Source organism: Notothenia coriiceps, unplaced genomic scaffold, assembly GCF_000735185.1.
Source record: "Notothenia coriiceps isolate Sejong01 unplaced genomic scaffold, NC01 NC01_scaffold00037244, whole genome shotgun sequence".
In the NCBI taxonomy this organism is placed as follows: domain Eukaryota; kingdom Metazoa; phylum Chordata; class Actinopteri; order Perciformes; family Nototheniidae; genus Notothenia; species Notothenia coriiceps.
This window is the reverse complement of record NW_011369945.1, coordinates 5320076-5345606: the sequence shown is the minus strand read 5'-3', so window position 1 is coordinate 5345606 and position 25531 is coordinate 5320076. Positions and strand designations below refer to the sequence as shown.

At 41.2% G+C, this 25531-nt stretch overlaps 1 protein-coding gene across 1 annotated transcript; it reads right to left on the bottom strand.

Annotated features, from left to right (window-relative positions):
- Window positions 1-8856: 8856 nt before the first annotated feature.
- LOC104964525 (ecto-NOX disulfide-thiol exchanger 2-like) lies at window positions 8857-24146 on the bottom strand. Its single transcript, XM_010793336.1, has 6 exons — window positions 24064-24146; window positions 21880-22020; window positions 17143-17199; window positions 16294-16399; window positions 13182-13267; window positions 8857-9629 (listed from the first exon to the last, which is right to left on the bottom strand). The coding sequence occupies exons 1-6, from the start codon at window positions 24136-24138 to the stop codon at window positions 9498-9500; spliced, it is 597 nt and encodes a 198-aa protein (XP_010791638.1). The 5' UTR covers window positions 24139-24146; the 3' UTR covers window positions 8857-9497.
- Window positions 24147-25531: the final 1385 nt, after the last annotated feature.

Sequence of the window (25531 nt, the reverse complement as noted above, 5' to 3'; positions counted from 1 at the left end):
AATGAAAAGCAATAATTGTGTCTTGCATATTTTGAGTAAGAACATGTTTTTATGGAACTCACACGCTTCCGGTCTTCCACGACCCGACCGGAGAAAAGACGTGCTGCAGGCCCGAAACCACATTACCAGTAGAAATACATTTGCTTTTAAAATCGTTTGCTGTGCAACACGAAAAAAAGGAGAAAATCGTGTTGGTGAACACGAATCAATAGATTAAAATCGTGTTTGGTGAACACCGAAATGCCATGAGGACTGGGTTGACCATAAGGTACGTTTTTTGTTTACTGTTTGGAAGTCGTCAAATATGCACTCTAAATCAAATCAATAGCGATGTATCACACAAATAGCTCTCTTCCTTATTATTGTGTAACGTTCTTTTAACTTATATTTAACTAGGCTTGAACTCAAATGGATATCCTCCCATGTTCACCACCCCTCCACCCACTAAAACACACGCCCCAATGTTATATTTAACTAATATTTGTAACTCCCTCCACCCCGGACAAAAGCACGTTAAGAAGGCCCTTTTCTCTAGTTCCAAACGTTGGAAGAAATAACATTAAGAAGAACGGATTAATAGGCTGTTCATAGTAAACGTGTGTCCGGTCTGAAAATTAACGCAAGCTCTATGCCCATTGTAAACAGGAAACAGAAGTTTGTCCAGGCTTCTGGTCAACCCAAAATTGTGATAGAGTAGAGTAAATCATGTATTGTCATCCTCTGCCACCTTTTAATGCTCTACAGCAAGTAAATCGGCTACATACCTCCGAAAAGGTTCCATGTACATACAGTATAGGATAACGGTTTTGTTAGCGGTTCATGACAAAGTTAAACTACCCCTATATGGTATGTGCCGGCTAGCAAAATTCAGGCATTGCAAACAATAACGTGATATCAGAACTAGAATGGTATACTCCACCCTTGACACTGTGGGCGCAGGCCGGGACTGGCCATCGGGAGCACCGGGAGGTTTTTCCCGATGGCCTGGCCTGTTAAGTGGCCTGCTGGCCTGAGATCTCTTTTTTGTATACATATGTTATTGTGAACGCAACGTCTGCCCCAAAATGTGGGTCTTACGGCCCGTCCACACACAGGCATGAAAAAAATCTTGAAAAATCTTGATGCTTGGGCGTGTCTGAGAAGCTTGGCGATTCACTGCGCCCAAGGCGACCAACAACCAATCAGGAATCTCCCAGGAATCTCCCGCCCGCCCCCGGCATACAAAGCAAAAAAAAGGCCGCTTCTTCTCCACTATTGCCAAAATGCCGGTTTTGTAGCAAGGGTAGCAAGACTAAATAGAGTGGCGAAGTCACGCCCACTTACTTCCGCATCATGGAACCTTATTCCGAAAAAATAATACATTAAAGTCAATGGAGAGAGAAAACGTATCTTTTGATCCCGTTTGAATTGTGCCATGAATTACACATATGTTGTTTGTCAATCTTTAAAAATCATTTCCATGTCAAAAAATTCAAAGTTTGTCTTAAAACTGTTGAAATATAAGACTATGAAAAATATGCAACTAGAAAGACTACAAATCCCAGAGTCGCGTAAGTGCTGTCATAACTGATGTATTCCCTCCAGATAGCGAAAAATACATTTACTTACTGTACTTACTTACTTTAACAAGATGCCTGTGTGCTTTGTACCAGGTTGTTATCATACCAGTAATAGTACCTCTTGCTCGTTCTCGAAGAGCAACTAAAACAAAACACGAGAGTGTACCTTGTTAGCTAATGTTAGCTATAGCTGACATTAACGTTACACATTACACTCGTGTTACTCACCGAAACCTTGTAAAGCCGGTCCCGCATGCTGGCTCTTACGGAACCGACTAACTCCCCTTGTGTGTATGTACAGCTCTCAACATGCCCAGACTTGTAGTGATTTTCACCTCTTTTAATACTTTTCGCCTCATTCTGAAAGAAAGAGGTGAGATGTACCAACGTGACGGCCATCTTGGTGTTGGTGACGTGTGCAAGACCAGAGTTGTAGTTCATTGAGCGCTTCACACAAAGAAATGTGTAACTTCACAGTTTTACAACACATTTTAATTTTTTTGACTATCTTTTAAATTGACAAACATCATATGTGTAATTCGTGGCACAATTCAAACGGGATCGAAAGATAATCTTTCTCTCCCCATTGACTTCAATACATTATTTTTCCGATATAAGGTCCCATGGAGGTCCACCGGAAGGGGAGGGACTTCGCCACTCTATAAAGAATAGTTCTACCACAAAGTTATTCTCCGTGGGGACTTCCGGCAACAATCTGGATTCTGATTGGCCAGAAGACTCGAAAAAACATCAGCAAAGATGTTTTATTGAGATGATGATCACTAGTGACAAAAGTTTTCAAAACCGTTTATGGTCTCCGGTACTTCCAGTCCAACGCCTACTGCATGCACAGCGTTAGAAAATCGGACCTTCAAAATAAAGTTACACTTTTTTTTCTTTTAATTTTTTTTTTCACTCACATCTGCGACCCACTTCAAACAGGTCCGCGACCCACCAGTTGAGAACCACTGGATTAGAGGAATACATATCTCTTCCACTCTGGTCATGAGCCACAGGTTTTCAGTTGTAGAGTCTCTGACACTGCCCTTCTCTCAAAAGCGCGATTTTCTTTGTCTGTCCCCAGATAAACACCAAATATCTAAGTCTCAACTAGATAACAATCCAAAAGCTCATTGACATAAAGTACTGAGTCAACAGCTCCTCCTATTGAGCACAACAGCAGCTACACCTTCCCCTGCAATCAGTCATCCAGAGGGCCAGCCCGGGGGGGGATTTGCATTGACAGCGGGTGTATGGCCGCGGCGCTAGGAGACATGTTCCAGAGGGTTTCTTTCCCAATAAAAAGCTCCACGGTCCTCATTAATTCATGTATGCATTAAAGCTCCTAAAATCCACTCTTTTTCCAGGGTGCCAGTGCGGCAGCAGCGATACGCAGCACAGCTCCAGAAACATTTGCCTGCAGGCACTTGGAAGGACATCTAAGGAACTAGAAACTATGGAATGTGAAAAACTAGAACTAAAGAGATTTCTATTTCTTTGAGGATTATTAGTTTGGCAGGTAGCAAATCACGTTTCATACAATTTTTTTTGTTTACTGCCATTCGGTATGCTCAGAGCATTGCATGCACTTTCAGACTGAATGAATGGCAAGTGTTGGAATAATTGCTTTACACTGCTCTCTGGGGTGTCTGGGCAGTGAATATTAAGCTGTGGATTTCAGAGTATGACACACAGTGCATCTCACTGTTTAATTCAATGTCTCTCCTTCCTCCTCTCTCCTATACTGTACATAGATCTCCTTATTAAGAAGGGACGCACAGCAGTGAATGCCCGTAAGGTATTTGCACGCAGTAAGCAGGCTCTGCTCTGCCACATCAAATATTAAGAGCTCACAGGTGAGAGGAAGGGTAAAGAGGGGAAGTCTTCCTGGGGAATTGGGTTCTTCTAAAAAAAAAACAATAGTGCAGTTAAATTCTGTTCACTATAATAAATTGTTTTGGCCATCCTTCTGCCGCCGGGTCCAGCAGAGATATATTTCTGGGCGGTGAGCTGGTGAAACAGCAGGACCGGTCGGTGTGTCTGATCTGAGGAGCCAGATCACTGCAGCTCATGCCAGGTTAGATGGGATGGTAAAACTCTCCTAATGAGCGATGGCCACTTCACGCTGCTGTGAATCCTGTGACCTTTTACCGAAGAAGAATTGCTTTGCATCGAAAGCAATTATCTGCACAGTGGAAAGTTATTAAAGAAAAGTTTAATTGTAGGTGTAATAATAGAACGAAATCAGAGAATAAAAGTGAACTGGTTAGCTGTTACAGTTTATACATGGCACAAGAGGCATGTTATTGAACGCAGGAGTTTATACATGTGTTGTCTGGTACTTTCAGCTCAGGGTCTTTGGCCTGAGAAATGTTGGAGACCCTGCTCTAGCGTACAGGTTCTGTCCTTAGACATTGTATAAAGTATTTCTGTTTTGCAGCGTACTGTATGGTGAATATTTTTCAGTTTCATATTTCACTTTTGTGCTTCAGAGATGAGGACCTTGCCATTAGATGACACTACGGTTACTTTAAATTGTGTTAATTAACTTTTATTCATCACATTTTAAGTAATTTATAATCATTACAGAATGATAGAAAAGTAAAGATAAAAACATATTAGTTGTATAGTTTCAGTGTAAAGATACACACAGTATTCGCTGAGGCGACGAGTCTAAATTATTATTATTAAATGAGTGGTATATAACTAAGTACATTTTCTCAAATCCTGTATTTTACAAATGTAAGGTACTTTTACTTTACTGTGGTATTTGTTTTTTTGTTTTATGCAACTCTATAACTTCCTCATTATAACTCGAGGAAAACATTGTACTTGTTATGCCACTACAGTTTTCTGATAGCCTTTGTAACTTTTCAGGTTACAAGTATTGATACGATTCCTTGTACCTCAACATTTCTAAAGGATAGATGAGATGAAGGTTGAATGTTTTTCAGAGCAGTAGGAGATGGAAGTAATTCAAACTTAAAAATCTACAGCAATAAAAAAAACGAATGCAGTAGTAATATTAATACAAAAACAGCACTGCCGTGGAACATTTTACTGCTGATGAAGTGCTTTCTGTTGATGAATTTGCTGATAATAGGCTACTTACAAACTACAGTGTAGGATTAGCACTTCACACTAAGGATCTGAATAACATTCCGCAACTGTGAAAAGAAGATGACTTGATGTCTATTAGAAGTTCCTCCTGGAGTTACGTCTTCAGTTCAGAGTGGTTGGATGAGGCTTTGAGCAGAATATCGGATGAGCTCCTGAATCACAACGAGGATCTGGATCTGAGGAGCGCTGGAGGTAGAGGGGAGCAGGTGAGGGAGGAGAAGGCTGACATGACAGCTGAAAGGAGCCCAGACATGAACAGTTTAAAATGTTGACAGCAACAAGATGATTGGATGAAGTGAACAGTGACAGTCAGCTGATTGATTTGACAGCATGGAGATCATTCATATGCATAAATCTGGAATGTTCAGGGCATTAAAAATCGGCCTGCTGGGTAAGCTAATTTACATGCAACTTAAAGGTGACCTATCATGCAAAAAGCACTTTTGTACGTCTTTTATACATGAATATGTGTCGCCGGTATTCCAGGGAACTCACCAAGTGTCAGAAAACACAACCCTCTCTATTTTCCTCCATACCCAAATCTCAACAAATAAAAGGGCTGCAACGGATCTGATAAAAACTGATCCAGATGTGAGCACTGTCTTGATGTCAGGACGGTGGCGCTACGGCTATTGGGCCAACTCTCCACCTATCAGGGGAATGTGGGGTTGGGCCACGGCCGGCCATTGCCGCTCAAAAGCGCTGGAGAAGCTGTAGTACATATGCCAGGCCTGTAAGTGGCGCTGTAGTCTGCCACAAAAGCAGCGAAGAAGACTTCCCGCGCATGGTTGCCATCTCTTGCGTTCCAATAGTCCATTTAGCTTAGGAACCTTCCTAACGGACTGAAATGACCCGGAAGTACGTCAGTGGCAGCCATGTTAAGTGCCGTTCCAATTCTCCAAATGAAAGGAAAGGAGGTTTCAAACTTCCTTTATAACCTCCTTTAGCTTAGGAACCACTGGACCTCCCTCACCGAAAGGAGAGGAGAAAATGCTGCCCCACAATGCCTTGCAGCCGCAGCATTTGCATCACACAACAGTCGGCCGTTCACGGAAACAAACGATTATGACGGAGAAATTATATCATGAAAGTTACGGTGCTTATTAAGCATTTTAAAACGTATGTGGTAAGTTGCAAAGTGCTTTGTTTTGAACGTTCATCAGTATTATAATCAAAAAGAGAAATATGAACGTTAGTTTTTACTGAAATGATCAAATAAAGTCAACATTTCACTGAGCTGTGTGGGGTTTGTTCAACTTTTAAAAGATGTTTGAATGGTGATGTAAACAGTGATAGATGTTAAGGACTAACGTTTATAATAAATACATTTGTATTGATTTTAAGATATTTTCATACAATCATACGTATTGGGATCATTTGTATTAATGTGGACCGGAGGGAGAGGGTGACGAGCATAAATTTCACTTTCCTTTTTTATTTCAATTACAACTTTGGTCATGAAGAATATGTTTCTCTGTTGTCCACGTTCATAAAGCATAAAACAACAGCATCAGAGCACGGTGCAGAGTCTCTAGATGAGTCCCTCGTTCTTATTAAACATCCATTATTAAACATCCATGTAGTCCGTTGTATAGAACACTGTAGTTNTGAATTACTTTAAATTGTGGGTTAGGGTAGACAGCCCCCATTGTTCTGTGACCTGTCAATCATCAAGCCGGGGGTCATATTTCATTACGTGTTCATTTTTATCTAAAAATGAACACGTAATGAAATATGACCCCCGGCTTGATGATTGACAGGTCACAGAACAATGGGGGCTGTCTACCCTAACCCACAATTTAAAGTAATTCACACAAACTATCTCCTCTTTACTCTTCTCTCTGTGTGGAGCAGCAAGTTCAGCTGTCAGAACAAAGTGAAACACAAACAATGGCATAAAATATTATTAAAATGTCGGGTAGTAATAGATGCATTTATTTTCTTCTCAGAGTGTACCAGAATGCGTAGTTTATATGTTAGTATTTCTAAAAATCTCCTCGGGGAGAATCCCTCCAGACTTTTTTCTGGGGTTGGGTTTTCGGCATGTGGGCCTTTTTATGTTATACAGTTCATCTTTGATTCCATCATCTCATTAAACCTTTTTTAAAAGCATACTTTAGTTCCGTGAAGGGATATATGCGATTTATTGACAAAGAAAAAAGTGGGTCCAGAGACCTGACCAGTTGAGAACCTCTGTCTAATCCACTTTTTGTTGTGATCTTATTATGGACCACACACAGCTAGCATGCTCTCACCTGCTCACTCAAGGGAGGCCATAATCATAATGAGTTAGATTTGGAAGCCTTAAGGAAGCAACATGAGAGGAAAAGGTAATTAAGGGTATCTCGAGCATCATGATATCACCCAAAAGAATGTGGTTATCTCCTCATGTCCAATTACATAATTAAACGTGATGTATTTACAAAGTTATTCAAAGAAATCCCACCAAAATGGCGCCTGTACATTTATAATTCTGCTCAGAATTTGATCTTCAAACATCTCCCATTCGTGACTTCACGAGGTGGGAGTCATCCTACGGCGTATTCACCGCTGGTGCACGAAAATGACTCCCTTAGATAGCTTTGCTTTGCATTCACCTTGAATTGAATTAATGAGGAGGCTCCTCACTGTGTCGCAGCGAGGAGAAGACAACAGTGAATGGAGAGCGCCATTCACCAGGGACTGCTGCTGGATTTAATTAGTCCGTGTTTACCTCCTTGTGTGATGCCCGAGAACCTGATGCACAAATGTTTGTGCGTACACACTCACACACATACAGCTGTAAAAGAGACAAATTGCAAGTGCCTGCAGTAAATCAGTGCGTAGGAATAGAAACTCAGTTGGGAGGAAGCGCTAGACAGAAAGCAGCTTCTGAAAGAAAATAATTCACCATATTGGTGTTTTGTTGATGTTAGGGAGAGCATGAGAGAAACTAATGAGTGGGAGAGGAGAGGCTGGTGTGAGGGGGGCTTCGGGGATGTTCTGCTGAGATCTTACACTGTGAAGAGGAAGTGTAGCGATGCACAACTCAACACAGGCAGCATCTCTCACCATCCCAGGTGCAAGGCAGGCAGGCAGAAGCTGAAGAGTATGGATTTGCACTTCCTCATCCAACGTGTCGGAAATGACTTGAAATTTCTCAAATAGAAAGAGACAACGCTGATCATTGCTCTAACACATTGCCATGACAGCATATCCAATAATAAACCACTATAATACAGCACCAGCATTCAGTCTCTGTCCTAATCAAGCTTGACAGAAGCCTACAAACGAATTGGGTTGGAGGTTACATTCTATATTTAACATGCAGGCACCTCCACTCCCAGGACAGTTTTTATTTTCTCACCCATGAAACTCTTTCTGTTCAAACCAATGCTGTTAATAATGGATACATGCACACGGAAGGAATGCCTTGTAGCGGCTTGTCGTCAAAACATACTCATTCCCATTATTAATTCAGGTACAAGGGGTAGTATGCTGACAAGTGCCTGAGCGCTTATTCTTTTTCAAATGCAATGACTGTAGGAGATGGAGGAGGCCGATGAAATCATGTGTAATCATAATCCTTTGTTTGTCAGAGCGACGAGAGCACGCCGCCAAATAGCCCAGTGGCCTCGCATTAAGAGCGCTTCACTGGGCTTCTGGGAGGAACCTCCACCACTGGAGAAAGAAAACTCTCTCAGAAGGAGGTTGTATAATCACTTAATATATGGATCCAGGCAAGTAGCACACACACACATTTTGGGCACGTACCTTGATGGAAGCAGCACACAACAACAGCCTCACCAATTAAACATCATTAACATGATCCCCGAGGTGTGTTTCCCTGTAAAGTGTGATGCCTCTGTGCTTTGCTTTCAGACTGGCTGAAAGACTCATTTGCTTTTCAAAGACAGAAATGCCCTTATGTAAGCTTCTAAAACTAGCCTTGAGTTATTATTGCAGAAACAAAAACAGGTAGACGTTATAAAAGATGATGCCCTTCAAGCAAGAATGGGCACACAACTTAAATGTGGACCACTTATCTCTGTGCAGGTGCTTTTGTGTCTGGCTTTCACGATTAATAGCAAAGGTTGGCAGGATTAAAAGATGTTTGTAAACCTGCACCAGAAACATACACAATTATTTTACAGCAGCCTCTGAGTATGTGATACTCAAACAAAATTAACAAAACCTTTTTTATATACTCAAATGTGTGTTTTTATAATCAAAAATATCATCCAAGCATTTACAGTGTATTACAACAAATGATTCTATGCAACTGTTAACAGCCTTTACAGAAAATGAAGAAATATATCCATTTTAGATCTATTTTACAAACCAGGAACAGCAAAAAGGGGAGAGATGGAGACCAGAGTGTTCGGTTTGACCCTGATCCGCCGCCTCGGTTAGCCCTGTAGTCCTGGCGCACACTGACACCATACAGAGCCCCCCCCCCCACGGGCTCAGAAATCACAATTATCCGCTCGTGTTGGCGATGACTACATATTAATCCAGTGACTGTGGGAATCGGTTGTCTTCTGTGACTCCTAGAGAGTCGTTTGGTCTAGAAATATGGTAGCAGACACAGAGTTCACTCTCATGAAGACTTAGCCATGTGATTTCAAGCATCATTCTGATACTGGGATGCTTTGTCACGTCTCTGCCACCTACAGAGTCAGTGAAATGTTGGTGTAACATTCCCTCCAGTGTGCTCAGTCTTCTGTGTCCTTGTACAGGTACAGTCTTTGATATTTCTGGGTTTTAAACTGTGTCTTTCATGTCTCTACAGTGTCCCAATGTTGTCTGTCGTCTCTCCAGAAGCGTCTCCAGCAGAGTTTATGTGCTCTTGATGCCCTGGAAGCCGCAGAAGCTCCAGCGTTTCTCCAGACTCGCTCCGACTCCGCTCAGCTCCTGCCTGAAGGTGCAGGGCAGTCGAGAGAGAAGAGCCTCCACCTCACTGGTGTTGATCTACGTACACACACACACACACACACACACACACACACACACACACACACACACACACACACACACACACACACACACACACACACACACACACACACACACACACACACACACACACACACACACACACACACACACACACACACACACACCAGTGTTATTAAATCCATATTAACAGAGACGACACACACAGTCTTTCTACATCCATCTCCAAATTGCCGTTTTATCTGAGGGTTTGGAAACATAACTCTCCCACTGGATTTTGTGTGAGTGCCAATCAAACCTTTGAAGTGACAGACAGTCTGCAGAAGCCACCAGTGACTGGCTTTCTGCTGGCTGCTGATGCAGGCTTTCATTTTCATCCGCCTTGAACTTTGAAGCTTGTTTTTGACGGAACCACAATGGTAATATTTTAATGGACTCTGGAAAAACCTTAAGCTTCAATTAACTAAGTATTTTTGACTGGCTGTTATAAAAGCTCCAGACAAAGTAGCACCGTAGACTCTAAACAAGTCACTTCCGCAAACCACTCCTGTTTGATCAGATACTTTTGTGATAATAAAGAATAACCCAATGTTGTGTAGAGATGTATATAAACGTTTGAAGCATTAAAATAAGAAAAAGGTCTGTTGGTACAGTCTGTAAACTCTTTATGCCAAGTCACAAATGTAAGTTTGCTACGTTCAAGTGCATGAGATGTATTTTATTGATTGATGAAAAGAGTGATGCCTACTAATTTACAAGTAATGTATTTAATGTGTGATACAAGTTCTTTATTCATCGTCATGAAGTCTAATGATATAAAACATGGTGCTCGTAACATTTGATTGATTTTTTGTATTTCTATACATATATATATAATATATATATATTATATATATATATATATATTCTATTTCTTTACTTCCAGCTGAGATGAGTTTTTATTTGCATAAATCTGTGTTTGTTATTCGTATGCAGGCGTAACTTTTTTTCAAAAAGGCTACTTTTAATTTCTGCAAGCTTTATAGAAACAAGTAAGGAGGGGATGTTGCTATGAAATAGGCTTCATCTTTTTGGATGCTATAACAAACTAGACATTTCTCATACATCCACCCTTTATTCCTTTACGCAGCGCCTCTCTTCTCACACCTCCACTGAAACTGTTAGAAATTAAAATCAATGTTTTGATGGCATCATTTAGTTAGAACATACCGTCAGTTTAAATCTATGGTTTAAATGCTATTTTATTCTGGAAAAAACCGGAAGTTCCCAATACCAAGCTTTTATTCTGAAAATCCTTCATGACGACATCCGGGATTACCGTCCATTAGTATCATTCCCGGGAGTTTACGTCCATTATATCATTAAAGTCGCTATTGACGCCGTTAACATGTATAATATAAAGTTATGGAAAGTGAAATAGAAGGAGAAGAAGGCATGTGGAAGTAAGCACATGAATGTAAATGGCCGAAATACTGCCGTTACGCAATATTGGACCACAGAAGAACGAGGGGGAAGTCACCTACGTCACCACAGCCCCTAGAGAGGAGGAGCAAACAGCCAGCAAGCGGGAAGGACGAAGGCTTTGTGGGTTGTCTTCTCCACGGCCACGACTGCGAGAGGAAGCTGCAGCCTTTCTCTCCTCACTGAACAATATTCTGCTTGTAACATTACCGCGCTTCTTTTAATTAAAGTACCCATTTGAACATTCTCAGAGACTCAATTAGTCTACTTTTAAAGCTTCTCTCCTGGACGCGAGAATAACGAAAAAAGCATAACAAATCACAGAATCATAGTGCAAGTACATTTATAGGGTGACGATATAGCAGCCACCTGACTAATCTGAAATATCGAGGTGACGAAGACAATCCACTGTAGAGGACCCACACGGTTTTGTATTAATAAACAACGTTGTTCTAACCCTGTGCTAATGTCAGGATGCATTCAGGTCCATCGTGGAGATAGGAGCGATGTGACACCACAGACAATGGAGCTGTGTGTGGAGCCGCTAGATAAGCACAGAGGAGCGGCTTGTTGGTGGAGAGTCTCGTCAGTGATATTGACAAAACTCTGCTGGCTGCTTGATGTGTGTAGCGAATAACAGATGCACAGGTGCTGGCAAAACTGGTACGCACACAGACAGACAGGCGTGGGTGTATGCTCACACACTCACACGCAGCAAGACATGAACACACACTCGCACTAGACAACAAAAACACCAAAAGGCATGAGAGGAGACGTCACACTTATTTATCGTTGCATGTGTGAGAATGAGTCAGGGTGATGATGAGCATATTCAAAGAGCTGGGCAAACTTTTGGAGAAGGTTTTTAAACATTTTTACAAAGTAATGAGTAAATTTAGGTATGTTCTAATCTGAAGGATAAAATGTTTATTCTGCTTGTGTGTGGCTGGTGACTTTGCCCTTTTTTCTGTCGGTCTCCACGTAGGGACGGAGGGAAGAAATGGCTTTTAATCTATTCTACTTTCTGGAGGTGACATTGAATGTTGGCCTTTTGAAAGCCTTGTGTAAGTGGCAGTGGAGAGCGGCAATAGGTGTGGAATGCCTCCCCAGAAAGACGGGGATAAAATAGCTTTGCTTCGCCAGACAGAGTGGAAACTGAGGGCGGTATTTGGCTTCAAGTGTCAAAATCAAGGATCTAGTTTTAATATGTTCCCGCATCGAGGGAAATCACACAACTAGCCAGATACGGCTAGCCATACGGATAAAAAACGTAGAGAAATCGTATCAGAAGTTTTTGAAGATTCTACTTCTGACCAAACGGATAATGAGAGATGTCTCGTTATTTTTAATGCTGTGTTTTTGTATAACTGTCTTTTTCTCTATGATTGTTTCCTAGCTGTTAAATACAATTTGTATTAAATTCAATTCCAGTACTAAACTCATTCTGCTCGTCCCTCTAAACTAAGAAAACACACAATCCACTGGCTAACACACAGTGGAGGTATGAAATTATGTTTTTTTTCCACTTACAAACTATGGCTGTATCTCGACAACAGCTGCAGTGAACCTTAGCCGTTACAAAAATAAAGCTTCATTTTAACCAGCAAGCAGTGGCTGCAACTTTTATGTTTCTATCGCTCTTTGCTAACAAGAAGGCTTGAACATTTGCATTCAAATTAAAGAAGCTGGGTATTTTCCCGAACTCATCCCTATTCAGGCGTCTGCTGCAAAAGCCTCAATGAGATCACATCTGCATGTAGCCCATCCTATCCTGACTGTTTTAGAGATACTTTGACATTTCGGCAGAGATTGTGGATGAGAAAATAAATACTTCTCTCCAAAATGTCAATCTCTTTCTTTTAAGAGCCTGGGCCTCCCCTCAAGACAAATCCTCCAAAAGCGTCCATTTCTATAGAGCGCATTAGGAAGCTCTCTCACTGAGCGGCCGTGTGTCTCCGTGCGCAGCGGGACCCTGGCACTCTGCAGGCCCGTATGTCAGCCCGGTGGGGGGGTGGGGCTGACAAACTGTCTGTTTGGGTGGATCTACTCTAGATCGCAGCTGAGGCCAGGCTCTGCTCATTTTCCCCACAGTTTGGATTCTTTTACCTTGGTGTCCAAGCGCTGCAGGTAGGAACAGATGTACTCGATGCTGGCTCCGAACGGGTGGACGTGCAGGAACGTTGCAATGATCCCTGGAGGAGAGCAAACAATGCAGAGATGAGAAAGCAGTCACATGTCACCTGTTGAACATTGACAAACTGCCAGATGATGTGCTCCTTCTCTGAGTCTAACAGGAGCTTCCAGTGGCTTCTCCCAGAGTCCCCGCACTGTTAGAGCCTCTTGTATATCGTGGCTCCAGATTAGAGTGTTTAATGACAGCTTTGATGTCGTTGTCTCTAATCAAAGCCAGACTCTCCCCCAGCTCAAACAAACCATCTGCTATCAGCGCACAGACAGCAGACTGATAATCCCCCCACCTCTGCTTACTAACCACCTATAACGAATCAAAAAGGGCATTCTACCTGCCTCCGACACTGGAGCAACAATACCTCAATCACTTGAGACTTTTAAGAGGAAATGACTACTTCAAGGTTTCATTTTTGCCACCTGCAGGAGGTCAGACGAAGCTTGAAAACAAACAAAGTACTAGACTGGGGCTGCTGCACTGATGATGAATAAGAGACTGCCTGGGAGTTTAATGGTCCATTCAAATACAATACCAAGCAGAACTTCATGATGATGTATTTGCATGATTCGCCCACTGGAATGGTTTGGCTGTCTGTGTTTATTTGCGTTCAAAGAGCCAATGAGCATGTTCGCCAAGTAATAATAAAGACGTTTGCATCTGGCAATCTGCACACACAGCATGTGGGTGATTTAGAGTGAATGTCCATGCTAAGGCTCAGATTTATTATCAAACATTAGAAAAAGTTGATTTACATTTTCGTAATGCTCAACAGGAATTCCAATTGTCCCCATTATTTTTACACCATATTCCCTCCTTTAAGTACTGCTCTGATTCTTACCACTGTGGATACAATGCCAATTGTGAATATAACATTTGTCTTGGTCTGATGAAGGGAAACGGAAGATTATTCTTGACACTATGATGCAAAAGTATAACCCTTTCTCAACAGCAATAGTCGAGATTTCACCCTAGAAATAAATTGCTTCAGTTAGAGCAACGCTCGGAGTATTTCTCCTGACTTTGTATGCAGTTGTGCCGTTTCTGAAGGCACCTGAAGAATGTAGAGCGTTCACACCTGCTGCCAGTTTTTCAACAATGCCATGGCCATGGTGACCTGCTGCAGTGCCTTGGGCAAACCTTAGCTGCAAGCCCCCTCTGAACCCCCCCCCCCTCCAACCTTTCTGTGAATGTTGGATTGCCTCTCTACACTTCAAGCACATTGCCAGAAGCCCAAGAAACCAAACAATAACCCTACACTGAAATACTGCCTGCCTCCAGGTCTCTGGAGTGTCAATTACTTAAAGAGGGCCAATTATGCTTTCTGGTTTTTCCTTTGCTGTAGTGTGTTATATAGGTTTGTGTGCATGTAAATGGTCTGCAAAGGCTAACATCACTATGAAACACTTGCTCTTCTATTGGCTAGCGCTCAAACACATTGCATGTGATTTGCTGAGGCAGGGGTCGGCAAGTAAGTTTGGCCTTTTGGAGCCTGCGGTGCCGGCCGTCAGCGAACCGAGCTGGCCCTTGACGACCGGCCGTTCTGTGATTTTCCAGATTTTCCGCCCCTGCTCACAAACTTATTAAGATCCAAAGCTTTAGTGCGTTTTGAATCAATGCTGACAGTCTCTGTTGTAGACCGAATGCTTCTCGTTTTGCGCCGTCCCGTTCAAATGACAATCACATTTCCATGCTCGCGCCAGGGCCGGGGGAGGGGTTACAAGGCTCACGTCTTGTGCTGCATTCACTTGCACTCGGACATTAGGGATTTTCTCTCATAAATGTCCGATGAGCCAAAACCTTTCTTTCAAAACAAAGCCAATTTTCCGGGCCAAATATTATTTGGGCCGCCTGTTGCCGACTCATGTGCTAAGGGATGGGACATCTTCAAGAGGTTGACCAATCAGAACAGAGCCCGCCAGCTAACCAATCAGAGCCGACTGGGCTCTGGTTTCAGACAGAGGGTGAGAAGAGGTGCTGCAGCACAGGCAGTATGAGACAAATAAAGAGCTTTTTGAACATTAAAGCATGGAATAATGTCACATTAGAGACACTAAATACAATGATGAAACCTGAACACTTTTAGATGGGGACACTGGAGGTGGTCAGCAATAATTATAGCCTTTTTCTACAACTATCTTACAATAATGCCCACTTTATTGATGTGCAATTGGTTGCAATTAAGCCTGTTTTTACCCTTACTGTCATGCTTTCTTTGTTTACTCTACACTCAACTGCTCCTGTCACCTGGAGTGTGCAGGTGCCACACCATGAATGCAAAGGGGGGGCTGCTCTTCAGACAGAGAGGTTGCCGCTGTCACCTGCATTGTTTTCCCAATGACAGACCTGCTGCAGCAAGGAGAGGACATTCATTTTGTTTTTTTACTTTCAGCGTGACCATGGCAACCACAGAAACCACTGCCAAAAAAACAGAATCAGGTTTTGGTTTATCTGAGTTCAATTATATACCTCTCCCCTAGAAGAATATAAGAGCAAAATCAAAACCCTGTTATCCTGTGTGAAACGATAACATTTTGTTATTAATATGAGTGACTAATATGGCAGCAGAGTGTGGTGTTCAGACTGATCGGATCAAAGATAGCCTGGAGCCACAGTTTTCTAATAGAGAGGTTTTAGGGTGCAGCCTGGGGAAAACTAGAGTAGCCATGTGTGAATATGCAGCAGATACAAGCACTTTTGCCTTTGGACATTTGCCTTTTGATGATCGTACATACAATGATGTTTTTTTAAGCCTACTAAAGCTTTGAAGGTGCTTTTCAGCCTAAATGTAAGTTCCATTAACCAAATAACTACATTTATTTGGTCTAAAATATGATGTGCTTTGGTTTTCTCAGTATGGCCCAGCCCTACTAACCAAGTAACACACAGAACAACTCAGGAAAACATTAAACTGGTCTATACCTAAAACTGCTTAATAACAAAACACTTGTGTGCCTGCTCGTATGTCGTATCTGCAACTTCTACTAATAATGTTCAAGTGATGTTAGCAGTGGAGGATGAGTTTCAGCGTACCAACGAGCAGAGCCTCCCTCTCAGAGTTCACAGGACTCAGTGGATTTTTCTCCTGAGGTCCTTCCTTTTCCTGACTGCAGGACACCACTGTTGACACTGTGGCTTCCTGCAAACACACACACACAGACACACACATTTACATATTTACCTCCAATAAATCTGCTAACAGCCACTGTTTGACTGTGGCTGAGGAGAAAATAAACAAGCTTAACCTAAAGTCGATGCATGGCACGTAACAGAAAGACAAACAGGAGTGGGAATGAACACATCAGAAAGTTTCACCACCAACACATCAATACGGAGAGACAATGAGGATGAGGATAATGAGGCGGGGGAGTTTTTTCTTCCAGCAGTCATATTGCTGATTTTCAAACACACAGAACCAAAAAAGAGAGGTGTAAGAAGAGGAAATGAAGAGACAGGAGGTAGAGACTAGGAAGGGAAGTGATCAAGCTGTTTGTTTCAGATCGCTGACAGGTGGCAGAAAAATGGGGGAGGTATAACAGAAGACTTTTTGTATGTTTGTTGTCCTACATAGTACTGTGAGTACTTTTTCCACTCATGGTGTGGAATGGCTGGTGGCCCTTTTTCCGTTTTTAATCTATCCATAACACTCAACTGTGTGGGTGTGTAGACAAACCATTTTCACTTCATGACTTCCTTTATTTCCTAGCCCAGTTGAGCCTGGGTGATTTATTCAATGACAAATCCAGTTACAGTGAACTGGATTGGCCTGTAATTATCTGTCATGTCACTGGGAGAGGAAGTCAAAGGAGGACGAAAGGGAGAGTAAGGACACAAAACAATATCTGCAGAGGGGTGGGGAGTGCTACAGCTTTTTCCACTTACGCTGGTTTGATTAGCGTTGTCCTCGCCACCTCTGTCATCTTGCTGCGACTTCTCCAGCTGTGGCACATTAGAAACATGTGAGGAAACGCCACAGAGAAATAAGCTAAGCACTAATGTAGACAGACGGGGTGCACAGCATGGTGTGCAAAAACAGACAAACACGGGAATTGTTTATTTTTTGGAGCAGTGACCAGAAATGTGCTGATTTCGAACGAACAAGGAAGGCAAAGACACTGAACTTCATGTGGATACAATTAACTCTGCTGTTAAAATGCGTAACAAGGAAAGACTTTGTGTGATTTCCTGGGAATATATTAGTGTGCAGGTTATTACTCAATTGTTCAAGTAGACCAGTGCTTCTCAACCTTTTAACCCTATGGGCTAAATTAACCCTACACAGAACCCAGTCAATAGACAGGATGTGTCTTTGTGCCTTTCCTCTTTCTATCAATGACAGAAACTGGATTTAATCATTTATTTTACACATATTTACCCATTTCACTTGGTTTTATAATCTTTTACGTCATGTTAAAAAAGGAAATATTTGCCATGCCCATATGGATTTGACCTGTGTTGGCTGAATTATAGGTAGTTGCGACAATTAATATATTATAAAAGTATTATATATATTTATTCAAATCCGTAAACGCTAGCTTCCACACACTCCTGTGTTGCTTTTATGTTTTTTTTTAACATTTACATTTGAATATCTTTGGGCTTTGGACTGATGGTTGGACAAAAGAGACACTTGAACTATGATGAGTATTTTTCACAGTTTTCTGACATTTTATAGACTCAATGATCCATTAAAAAGGGGCCACCCACCCACTGTTCATATGAACATTAGTTTGATTGTGGCGAAGAGTACTGCTTGTACCAGCTTTAAAACTTTCTCAGTGGCCCTGAAGGGAGCTTTCTGAAAATGTCATTGGAATTATTTTCATTTGAGCTCAAGACATTTGGAGCCTGAATACAAACTGGGGGTTTGGAGAACATGGAGTACATTTAGCAGACAAGAAGTGTCGAAAAGGGATGCTGCTGGGTTGCATTTTTGGAGCTTATACTAGGGACTACATTTCAATACATCTTCTAATTTTGACCACTTTTCTTTGAACACATCTCTGAAAATACCTCTAAAAGAGATGCAAAACTAAATCACTGTTGAATTCAGAAAGATAATCAACACATCAATCAAACATGAAAACAATCATTAGTGGCAGCTCTACCATTAATATGGAAAAAGGCGATGAGGGGCGTTTGTTGTGATCATAATAGTAATACGGTTAATGGCCTCAGCGACCTGTAATGTGAGGTGACTGCGGGGTGACGGCAGGTTCTGTGACCGGTGAAGAATAACCAATAGCATGACAAACAACCTCCAAATAACTGCTAATCTTCAGACAAGCCTACACCCAACAATTGATTTCTCTTTCTCCCTGTAATGAGACTGCCTCTCATGATTCATGTATGCCCACATGCAGAAGTTTAATTAGCATATTTCCCAGGGCTCACTTTTGTGGCTGCACATTTGTAATCAAACTCATCACCATTAGCGCGCTATTGACAACCCTGTCACTCCGGTTGATGTGACGGCAGAAACATTTGAGCTAATTACTAATTCTCCTCTGCGTTATTTGAAACCTGCAGTCGGCTCGTTCACCTCGAAGCAAACGGGCGACGCGGTGAGCAGCTCCCCACGTGGATTGAGATCTTCTCGCTTGTATTATTATCCAATTTAATAGGCGATTGAACCTGAGGCTCATTGTAATGACAGCCATTCCTCTCATTATACCGAGCCTGAATGAACATTAACAAACATTAGCACTCGGATGCAGGGAATATGGGACAACACCTGAAACATTAGTAAACATGACTTGTCTAACAGAGAAAAATGACCCTTGAAAGTTGAAATTGTTTTCGAAGATTGTACATCATGCTGCAATGTATTTAGCAGTGTAGTCTTGCGGTAAAACAGCTCGCCTCTAATCAATTTTAGACGGGGTTTTGTTGGGAGAAACATTCCTCAATGTAAGCAACATGTTCGCTCAAATAACAAATGGGATGTTGGGATGGATGAGTAATGTAGCTGGAGTGGCTCTAACTGATGATGTGGTCCTGTGTAAAAGCCACCGTGGTTTACAACTGTGCAATGTCTTGTGCGGGTTATAGCTCCCTATGTGGGGATCACACTATTAAAGTACTGTGAGCACATAGTGATATCAACGGGATATCTTAGTGGCCTGTGCTGATGTGGTCCAACGGACAAAATGTTCAGGAATGAGAGTGCGCGATTGGGTATCTGGTGGTCAATGTCACATAACATCTCAGCCAGGGGAAACTCAGGAAACAATTTGATTGTGGTAAACCGTACTCAATGTGTTTCCACTTAGGACACGAATGGGTTTCTTCTGGGTCTTTATATGTGGTTGCAGTTAGATGAGAGGAGAGGACACATTAACTAAAAGGAAACATCTTGTCTGATGGGAAAGCACACATTTAAAAGAAAATACATGGATATATATTTGGGTTTCTGAATTTGATGTGAGACAAAAACATTATATTTTGTTATAGTATTTATGTGGCAGGCTTTGTATTATTTGCACTTTTGATACAAGACAGCATGCTGTTGCACCAGCACGTCAGTCCTTATTTTGTTCAACATAGCAACAAGAAATGTGTAAGAAAAACTAATTCAAAAGCCAACATAGGGTGCGTTAGGGGGGAGCGGGTATAGCATTGAATGTTTTGGACTTATAAAGTCACTGATAAGTTCACATTTTTTCGAGGCCAACTTAAAACTAAACTCACATGGCTATATGACAAAGATCTTGTTTGCTGTAATACATTAACAAAAATAAATTCCTACGTTTATCTGCAGGTCATTTGATTCTTCAGCAGCCGTAATCACACAAGTCAAATGGATATCTTTCAATCTTGGAGTCTTTAAATACAGAACACACCTTTTATGTTTCAGAAGACAGTGTTTCTGTTATGAACTGCAGTCTCATTTCAACTTAGAATGTCTTTTTTTCACTTACATAATTGAATAAGGGATCCATCACTTTTCAGTATGAACAGGAGGAAAGATAACAGCAAGCAAAAAATGTTTCTATGTTCATATAGACGACTAGCTACTGTTTTATGAAAACATGTGAACCTATCCTGGATGAGTTTACATGCTGTAACGGAAAGACTTAATGCTAGAAGAGCCCGAGGAAAAATGTCCTACACCTGGAGCGTATTTCCTGAGACTGACTACATCTGTTCAGACTCATGATGACACTGACATGCACCAAAGTGAGCGCTCACTATCGTGCTGTACAGCGGGCGTTGCATGGAACAGATGGGGACACCAGGGGAATGGGAATCGCTGTAGGCACCAGAGATTACATTTCTGCAGAAACTTTTGTTTGTTTGTTTTTCATTCATGGCCAGCAATCTATACTTAATAAAAAAAACGATAACTACAACAAAAAGCGATACATGGTCGTTGAATGGATTTTTTTCAAATTAGTTTTTTGAACATGTATACTTTCGATTTTTTTGAAGAAATGCCGTTGTTAGTCTTTCACTTTTTATCACTACTCTTTCCTTCTCACATTACCGAACCTGAATAGCGAACTAGGCATTGTTTTGATTACACAATTAAAAGTTTTGGTGTGGAACAAACTAGTAACAATGATTTTAAATTGGTGTTGAAAGCCTCATTTCCTCACTACGCGCCGATGTAGCCATGTAGTGGACGATAACAATGTACAGCACTGCAACCAACCATTATTTTCATTATTAATAAGATGAAGACTCCTTTAATTATTAATCGTTATATCGATACCATGCAAGAAAACAGTGAAAGAAGCCCTGTAGAATCTCCCAGAGGCCAGGCTGACAATATAAAGTTACTTCATCTGATTTGACTAACACTTGAAAACCCAAAGATAGTCAGTCTAATATTATATAGGACACAAAATACATCCAAAGTGCCATTAGACAAGCCTGAAGGGATATAGCCAGCTTGCAGTGATTTTGAAACTCTTTGTGAAGATGTGAAACGTTAATGAAGGTTTTTCCCACTAATGCAAAACAAGCTTTAATAGGACACTAAAAACTGTGGAGCAAATACGTTTACTACTCACAAAGGACAACAAACAGGCCTTTAAACTATAATTGGTAGAATAGGTTTTTTTTTTACGAGATGCATAATTGTACAATACCATATGCTTATTGAAGGGAAATTATATTAAAGTTGCATTATTAAACATTTTTGGAGGGAAATTAGAAATGAAAGAGTGGATTATACGTTGAGAAAGAAAGAATTGAGCTCCCTGGGAGGAAAATGGGAACACCAGAACAATGATTGAAGTTAGAAACTGTCTCCTCCCGCCGTGGTGAAATCATAAAGATGAACCCATAATGGCTGTTTTGGGAAATCTGATGAGCTTAGAAATAAATGTGTCGTCATTATCTCGACGCAAAGCTATATCAACTGTCACAATCCGCCCTTTTGTTTATTGATGATTTATTTCTTCAATATCTCTCATGCTTTGAAAATCATCTTGAACTAATTTCTTTCCTATTAAAGTGCAAATTAGATAGCGTTCACTTTGAAGCAAGAGGGTGACCCAGAAATGAACTTTCATTAAAGCATAACAAGGAAACAAGTTTCTCCCCCCCCCCCCTTTTTTTTCATTTTAAGGAAACCAATATAATAACAGAAAGTGTGTTTTCCTTCACACTAACCTGCACTATGTCTGTGTTTTGCAGGTTCAGGAGGCCTTCCTTCAGGTTCAGCACTTGGTTGTTCAGCTGCTGCTTGTCCTCCACACTCTTCTCCAGCTCTGACTCCCGTTCTTTCAATTCTTCCCTCATTTTTAACAGTTGCTGCAAAACACAGGGACAACAGTCAGTAAATAATGCTACTGTGAACTAACTAACTGTGACAATGTTAACCTCGTACGGCACTGAAAGCAGAGGAACAATCAGCCATTTGATTTATTATTATTATTATTATTATTATTATTAGCATGCAATCCCTACATCGGTAATTAGAACTTCTAGAAAGCAATTACACTCCGACGTGAATTATATCTTCAATAAACATTTTGAAAGAGAAAGCAATCATTGTATATTATTCTTTTTTTTACTCTACCGTTCAAAGGCGTTGAAAGAGGATTTTTTCCCCATATCCTTTGCTAATAAAACGCCACATTCTCTCATGATGTTTTTCTTGATGACATTTTTTTTTTACACTCATTGGGGTTTTATCCTTGCCTTGGTTGACACAGGAACTAGTGTGTGAGAAAGCTTTGATAGCTCAGTTGTCTGCCTAACACAGATGGAAAGATTCCCCCCGCTGCGTTAATTTCAACAAAACGAGAGTCTGGGAGACGCGGGGGTTTTTACAGCCAGGAGTTTTCCTCTGTAAAGCAACACATCACGTTTCTATGTGTTACGGGCACTATCAGTCACAAACGAGGAAGCAGGTTGACGGGACACGCTATTAACACTTAATTTGCAATTTGTGTGTCTGCGTGACACAACACAACCAGTTTCATTGTCTTGAAATTCATTTATTCAACTAATCTTTTCACAAATGTAAGATGGAAAGGTAATTACTCTGTGTAAGCAGAAATGAACAGCAGGGTCGTAATGGATTCTCTTCTTAACATGAATCAATCTTAATTTCCATTACCTGTGAAAGATGGCTAAGTTAGCACTTGACACATTCCAGAATGGCTCAATTGAGTGTTTTTTTTAGTATTTTAAAAGTGAGCTTTAAATCGTTTTTGACACTTTAAGGGTTGTTCTTTTAAAAGGTGGAAAGGTTGGCCACCATGTAAGATTTAGTGAAAAAAGAAATAAATGTGACCAAAATCACATGATCTCTGTCAGCAGATGAAGTTTGCACTGTAAACGTAAATGTGTGGATGTTAAAAAAGGACTTCATGGTTTATAGTCCGTGTTGGAGTTGTAATCCTTCCATCTGCCTATGCAAGATCACGTTATCGTATTGATCGCATCAGAGCATATACTACATGTACGTTGTGGTACGATCGTTTCCCCAAGAGCTGCACAGCTGAAGATTTAGTAGTGGATTAAAGAGAAGTTGTGTGTGCAGTAAATGTGTCCTGTGATACCAAATGATCCATACATGTTCTCAGTGGCGTCTTTAGGTGCTTGTGTGTATCTTTTCATACACAAACTGACATGTTGCACAGATGCATTGCAGTATTTAGTGACATTTGCATTTTAATAAACCGTTAAAAAATGTTTTATAAAAGTTATTTTTGGGTGTATATGACTTTCTGATGATAATATAATTGTTTGTTCATGTGATTGCATTTTGAATTTCCAGTTACATAAGTTCTTATTTTCTCATATGTATTTATGTCAGCAATTGAATGCCTGGCTCAGTCTTGATAAATGTTATAATATATGAACGTTAATACAGCAACTCCAAAATATATACTGAATAATATGCGAGGCCCGTTTACAATATCCAAATACTTTTTATAATCTTCCCTTTAATACACGCCTACAATTGTTAAATAGCTTTGGATTTGTTCCAGGAAGTATCTGTGCACTGTTCGCATCAAAGCTCTCCAATCCGAGTGAAACCCATTCCAACTGCAAATAAGCTTCCCTTTAACCAAAGAAAAGCTGAATATATTACTTTAGCAGCTCTTCAGAAATGAGCTTCTCCTGACAGCTCTACTTTTCCACTCTGGTCCCGCACAGCACTCACTTTTAAAGTGCAGGGTCATGAATAAATGACTGGTCGGAGCGACCTTGTTCTTAAATAGCGGCACAAAATGCAACAAGAAGGAAATGGAGATTAAACTCATTGTTGCGGAGATGATTGGGAAATGTGTGTGTATGTGTGTGTGTGTGTGTGTGTGTGTGTGTGTGTGTGTGTGTGTGTACCTTCTGCATGCCCTGCAGAGCCTGCTGCAGGAAGCTGAGCTGCTGAGAGCGTGTGTTGTCCTCCTCGCTGATCATTGGTTGGTTCTTGCCACCAAACCTCTCTCTAGGGTTTATCCAAGTCCCGGGGTTTACCAGGTCATCTCTTCATAACGCTGTTCTGTTGAAGACCCCTATAAATTGGCGAAAGTCTCAAATACACTGTGACTGCACTTATCACATTTTTATTTGGTTAAATGGTTCTTGCTTCGAACCAAAAGTTGTAACAAAAGGAATCCCGTGGGAACTCCTAAATTCGCCGCGTTTGTAAGACTTAAACTTTTAGGCCGAAGGGCAAAACCCCCAAACAATTCGAAAACACAGGTCCGAACGTTAGCTATCTAAACCACCTTCCACCCGTCTCTCCCGTCCTCCCGAACTCTGGGTTTACAAAAGGGTTAAAAGGGTTAAATTTTTCTAAGATAATTTTTTGGGTTATCGGACCAACACCCTTCGCCAACCCACTTCGAAATGATTCTTTTTTATAGATTCAAAAAGTCTCGCGTTAATAAAATAAATTTTCATTAAATATTTGAACACAGAACTGGTGTAAGTTGGACTTACACGATTGTTATAACGTCCCTAGTAATCCCTTTTTGGGGACCCCGTACTCGCAGAGACCTAGGGGGGAGGTCCAAGAGGAGGTTTGTCATTTCTGGTCTGGTACAACGTACAAAACACCGGTAAACGACTTCTTCATTTTTCGCACCAGTCGCTGCTCGTCATGTTTTCAGACCTGCGAATACAACGACCTAAGTAAGTTTGTATTTGCTATAGTTATAAATTTAGGTTGGTCAGGTGTAGTAGTACTAACTCGCCAACCTATCTACTCACAACCTCACAAATTGAGATTGCCTTAATGTGTAATCCCTATAAAAATTTCCCACAAAGCGACAATACCAACGTAAGTCAAGGAATGCTCGACTTTTTGTAATGTTTTTTTGAGATATACCGCACTTCTTGTTGTATGTAGTACTCAACAAAAGAAATTAGTCCTCTTTAACGTGACGACGTACATCTTGCCCTCCTATCACCTTATTCGTAAAACATACATTCGTGGCATCTTCCTTATTAACGTATACAGCCATATTCCCAAATTTGGTCTTACAAAACATAAATATGTATTATTTGTGGAATGACATGGGGTATGCACTTGAAATACACACTAGGGCGTCGGCAAAGGGTTCGCCTTCGGAACTTCCTCCTCTTGCTGAGAGAACGCGACGGTCGACCTGCGGATGTCCTTGCTCCACCTCGACGAGTTTGTGTGCCTTGTTCCGTCTTTGGTTGGTTACTAGTCGCTCCTCCTGTTGTGTGCGAGAGTCGTCGAGTCGAAGGACGTCGTCCGAGACGTCCCGTACGTTCTTCCATGTGTGTGTGTAGTGTGGTTGTGTGGGTGTGTGTGTGGTGTGTGGTGTTGTGTGTTGGTGTG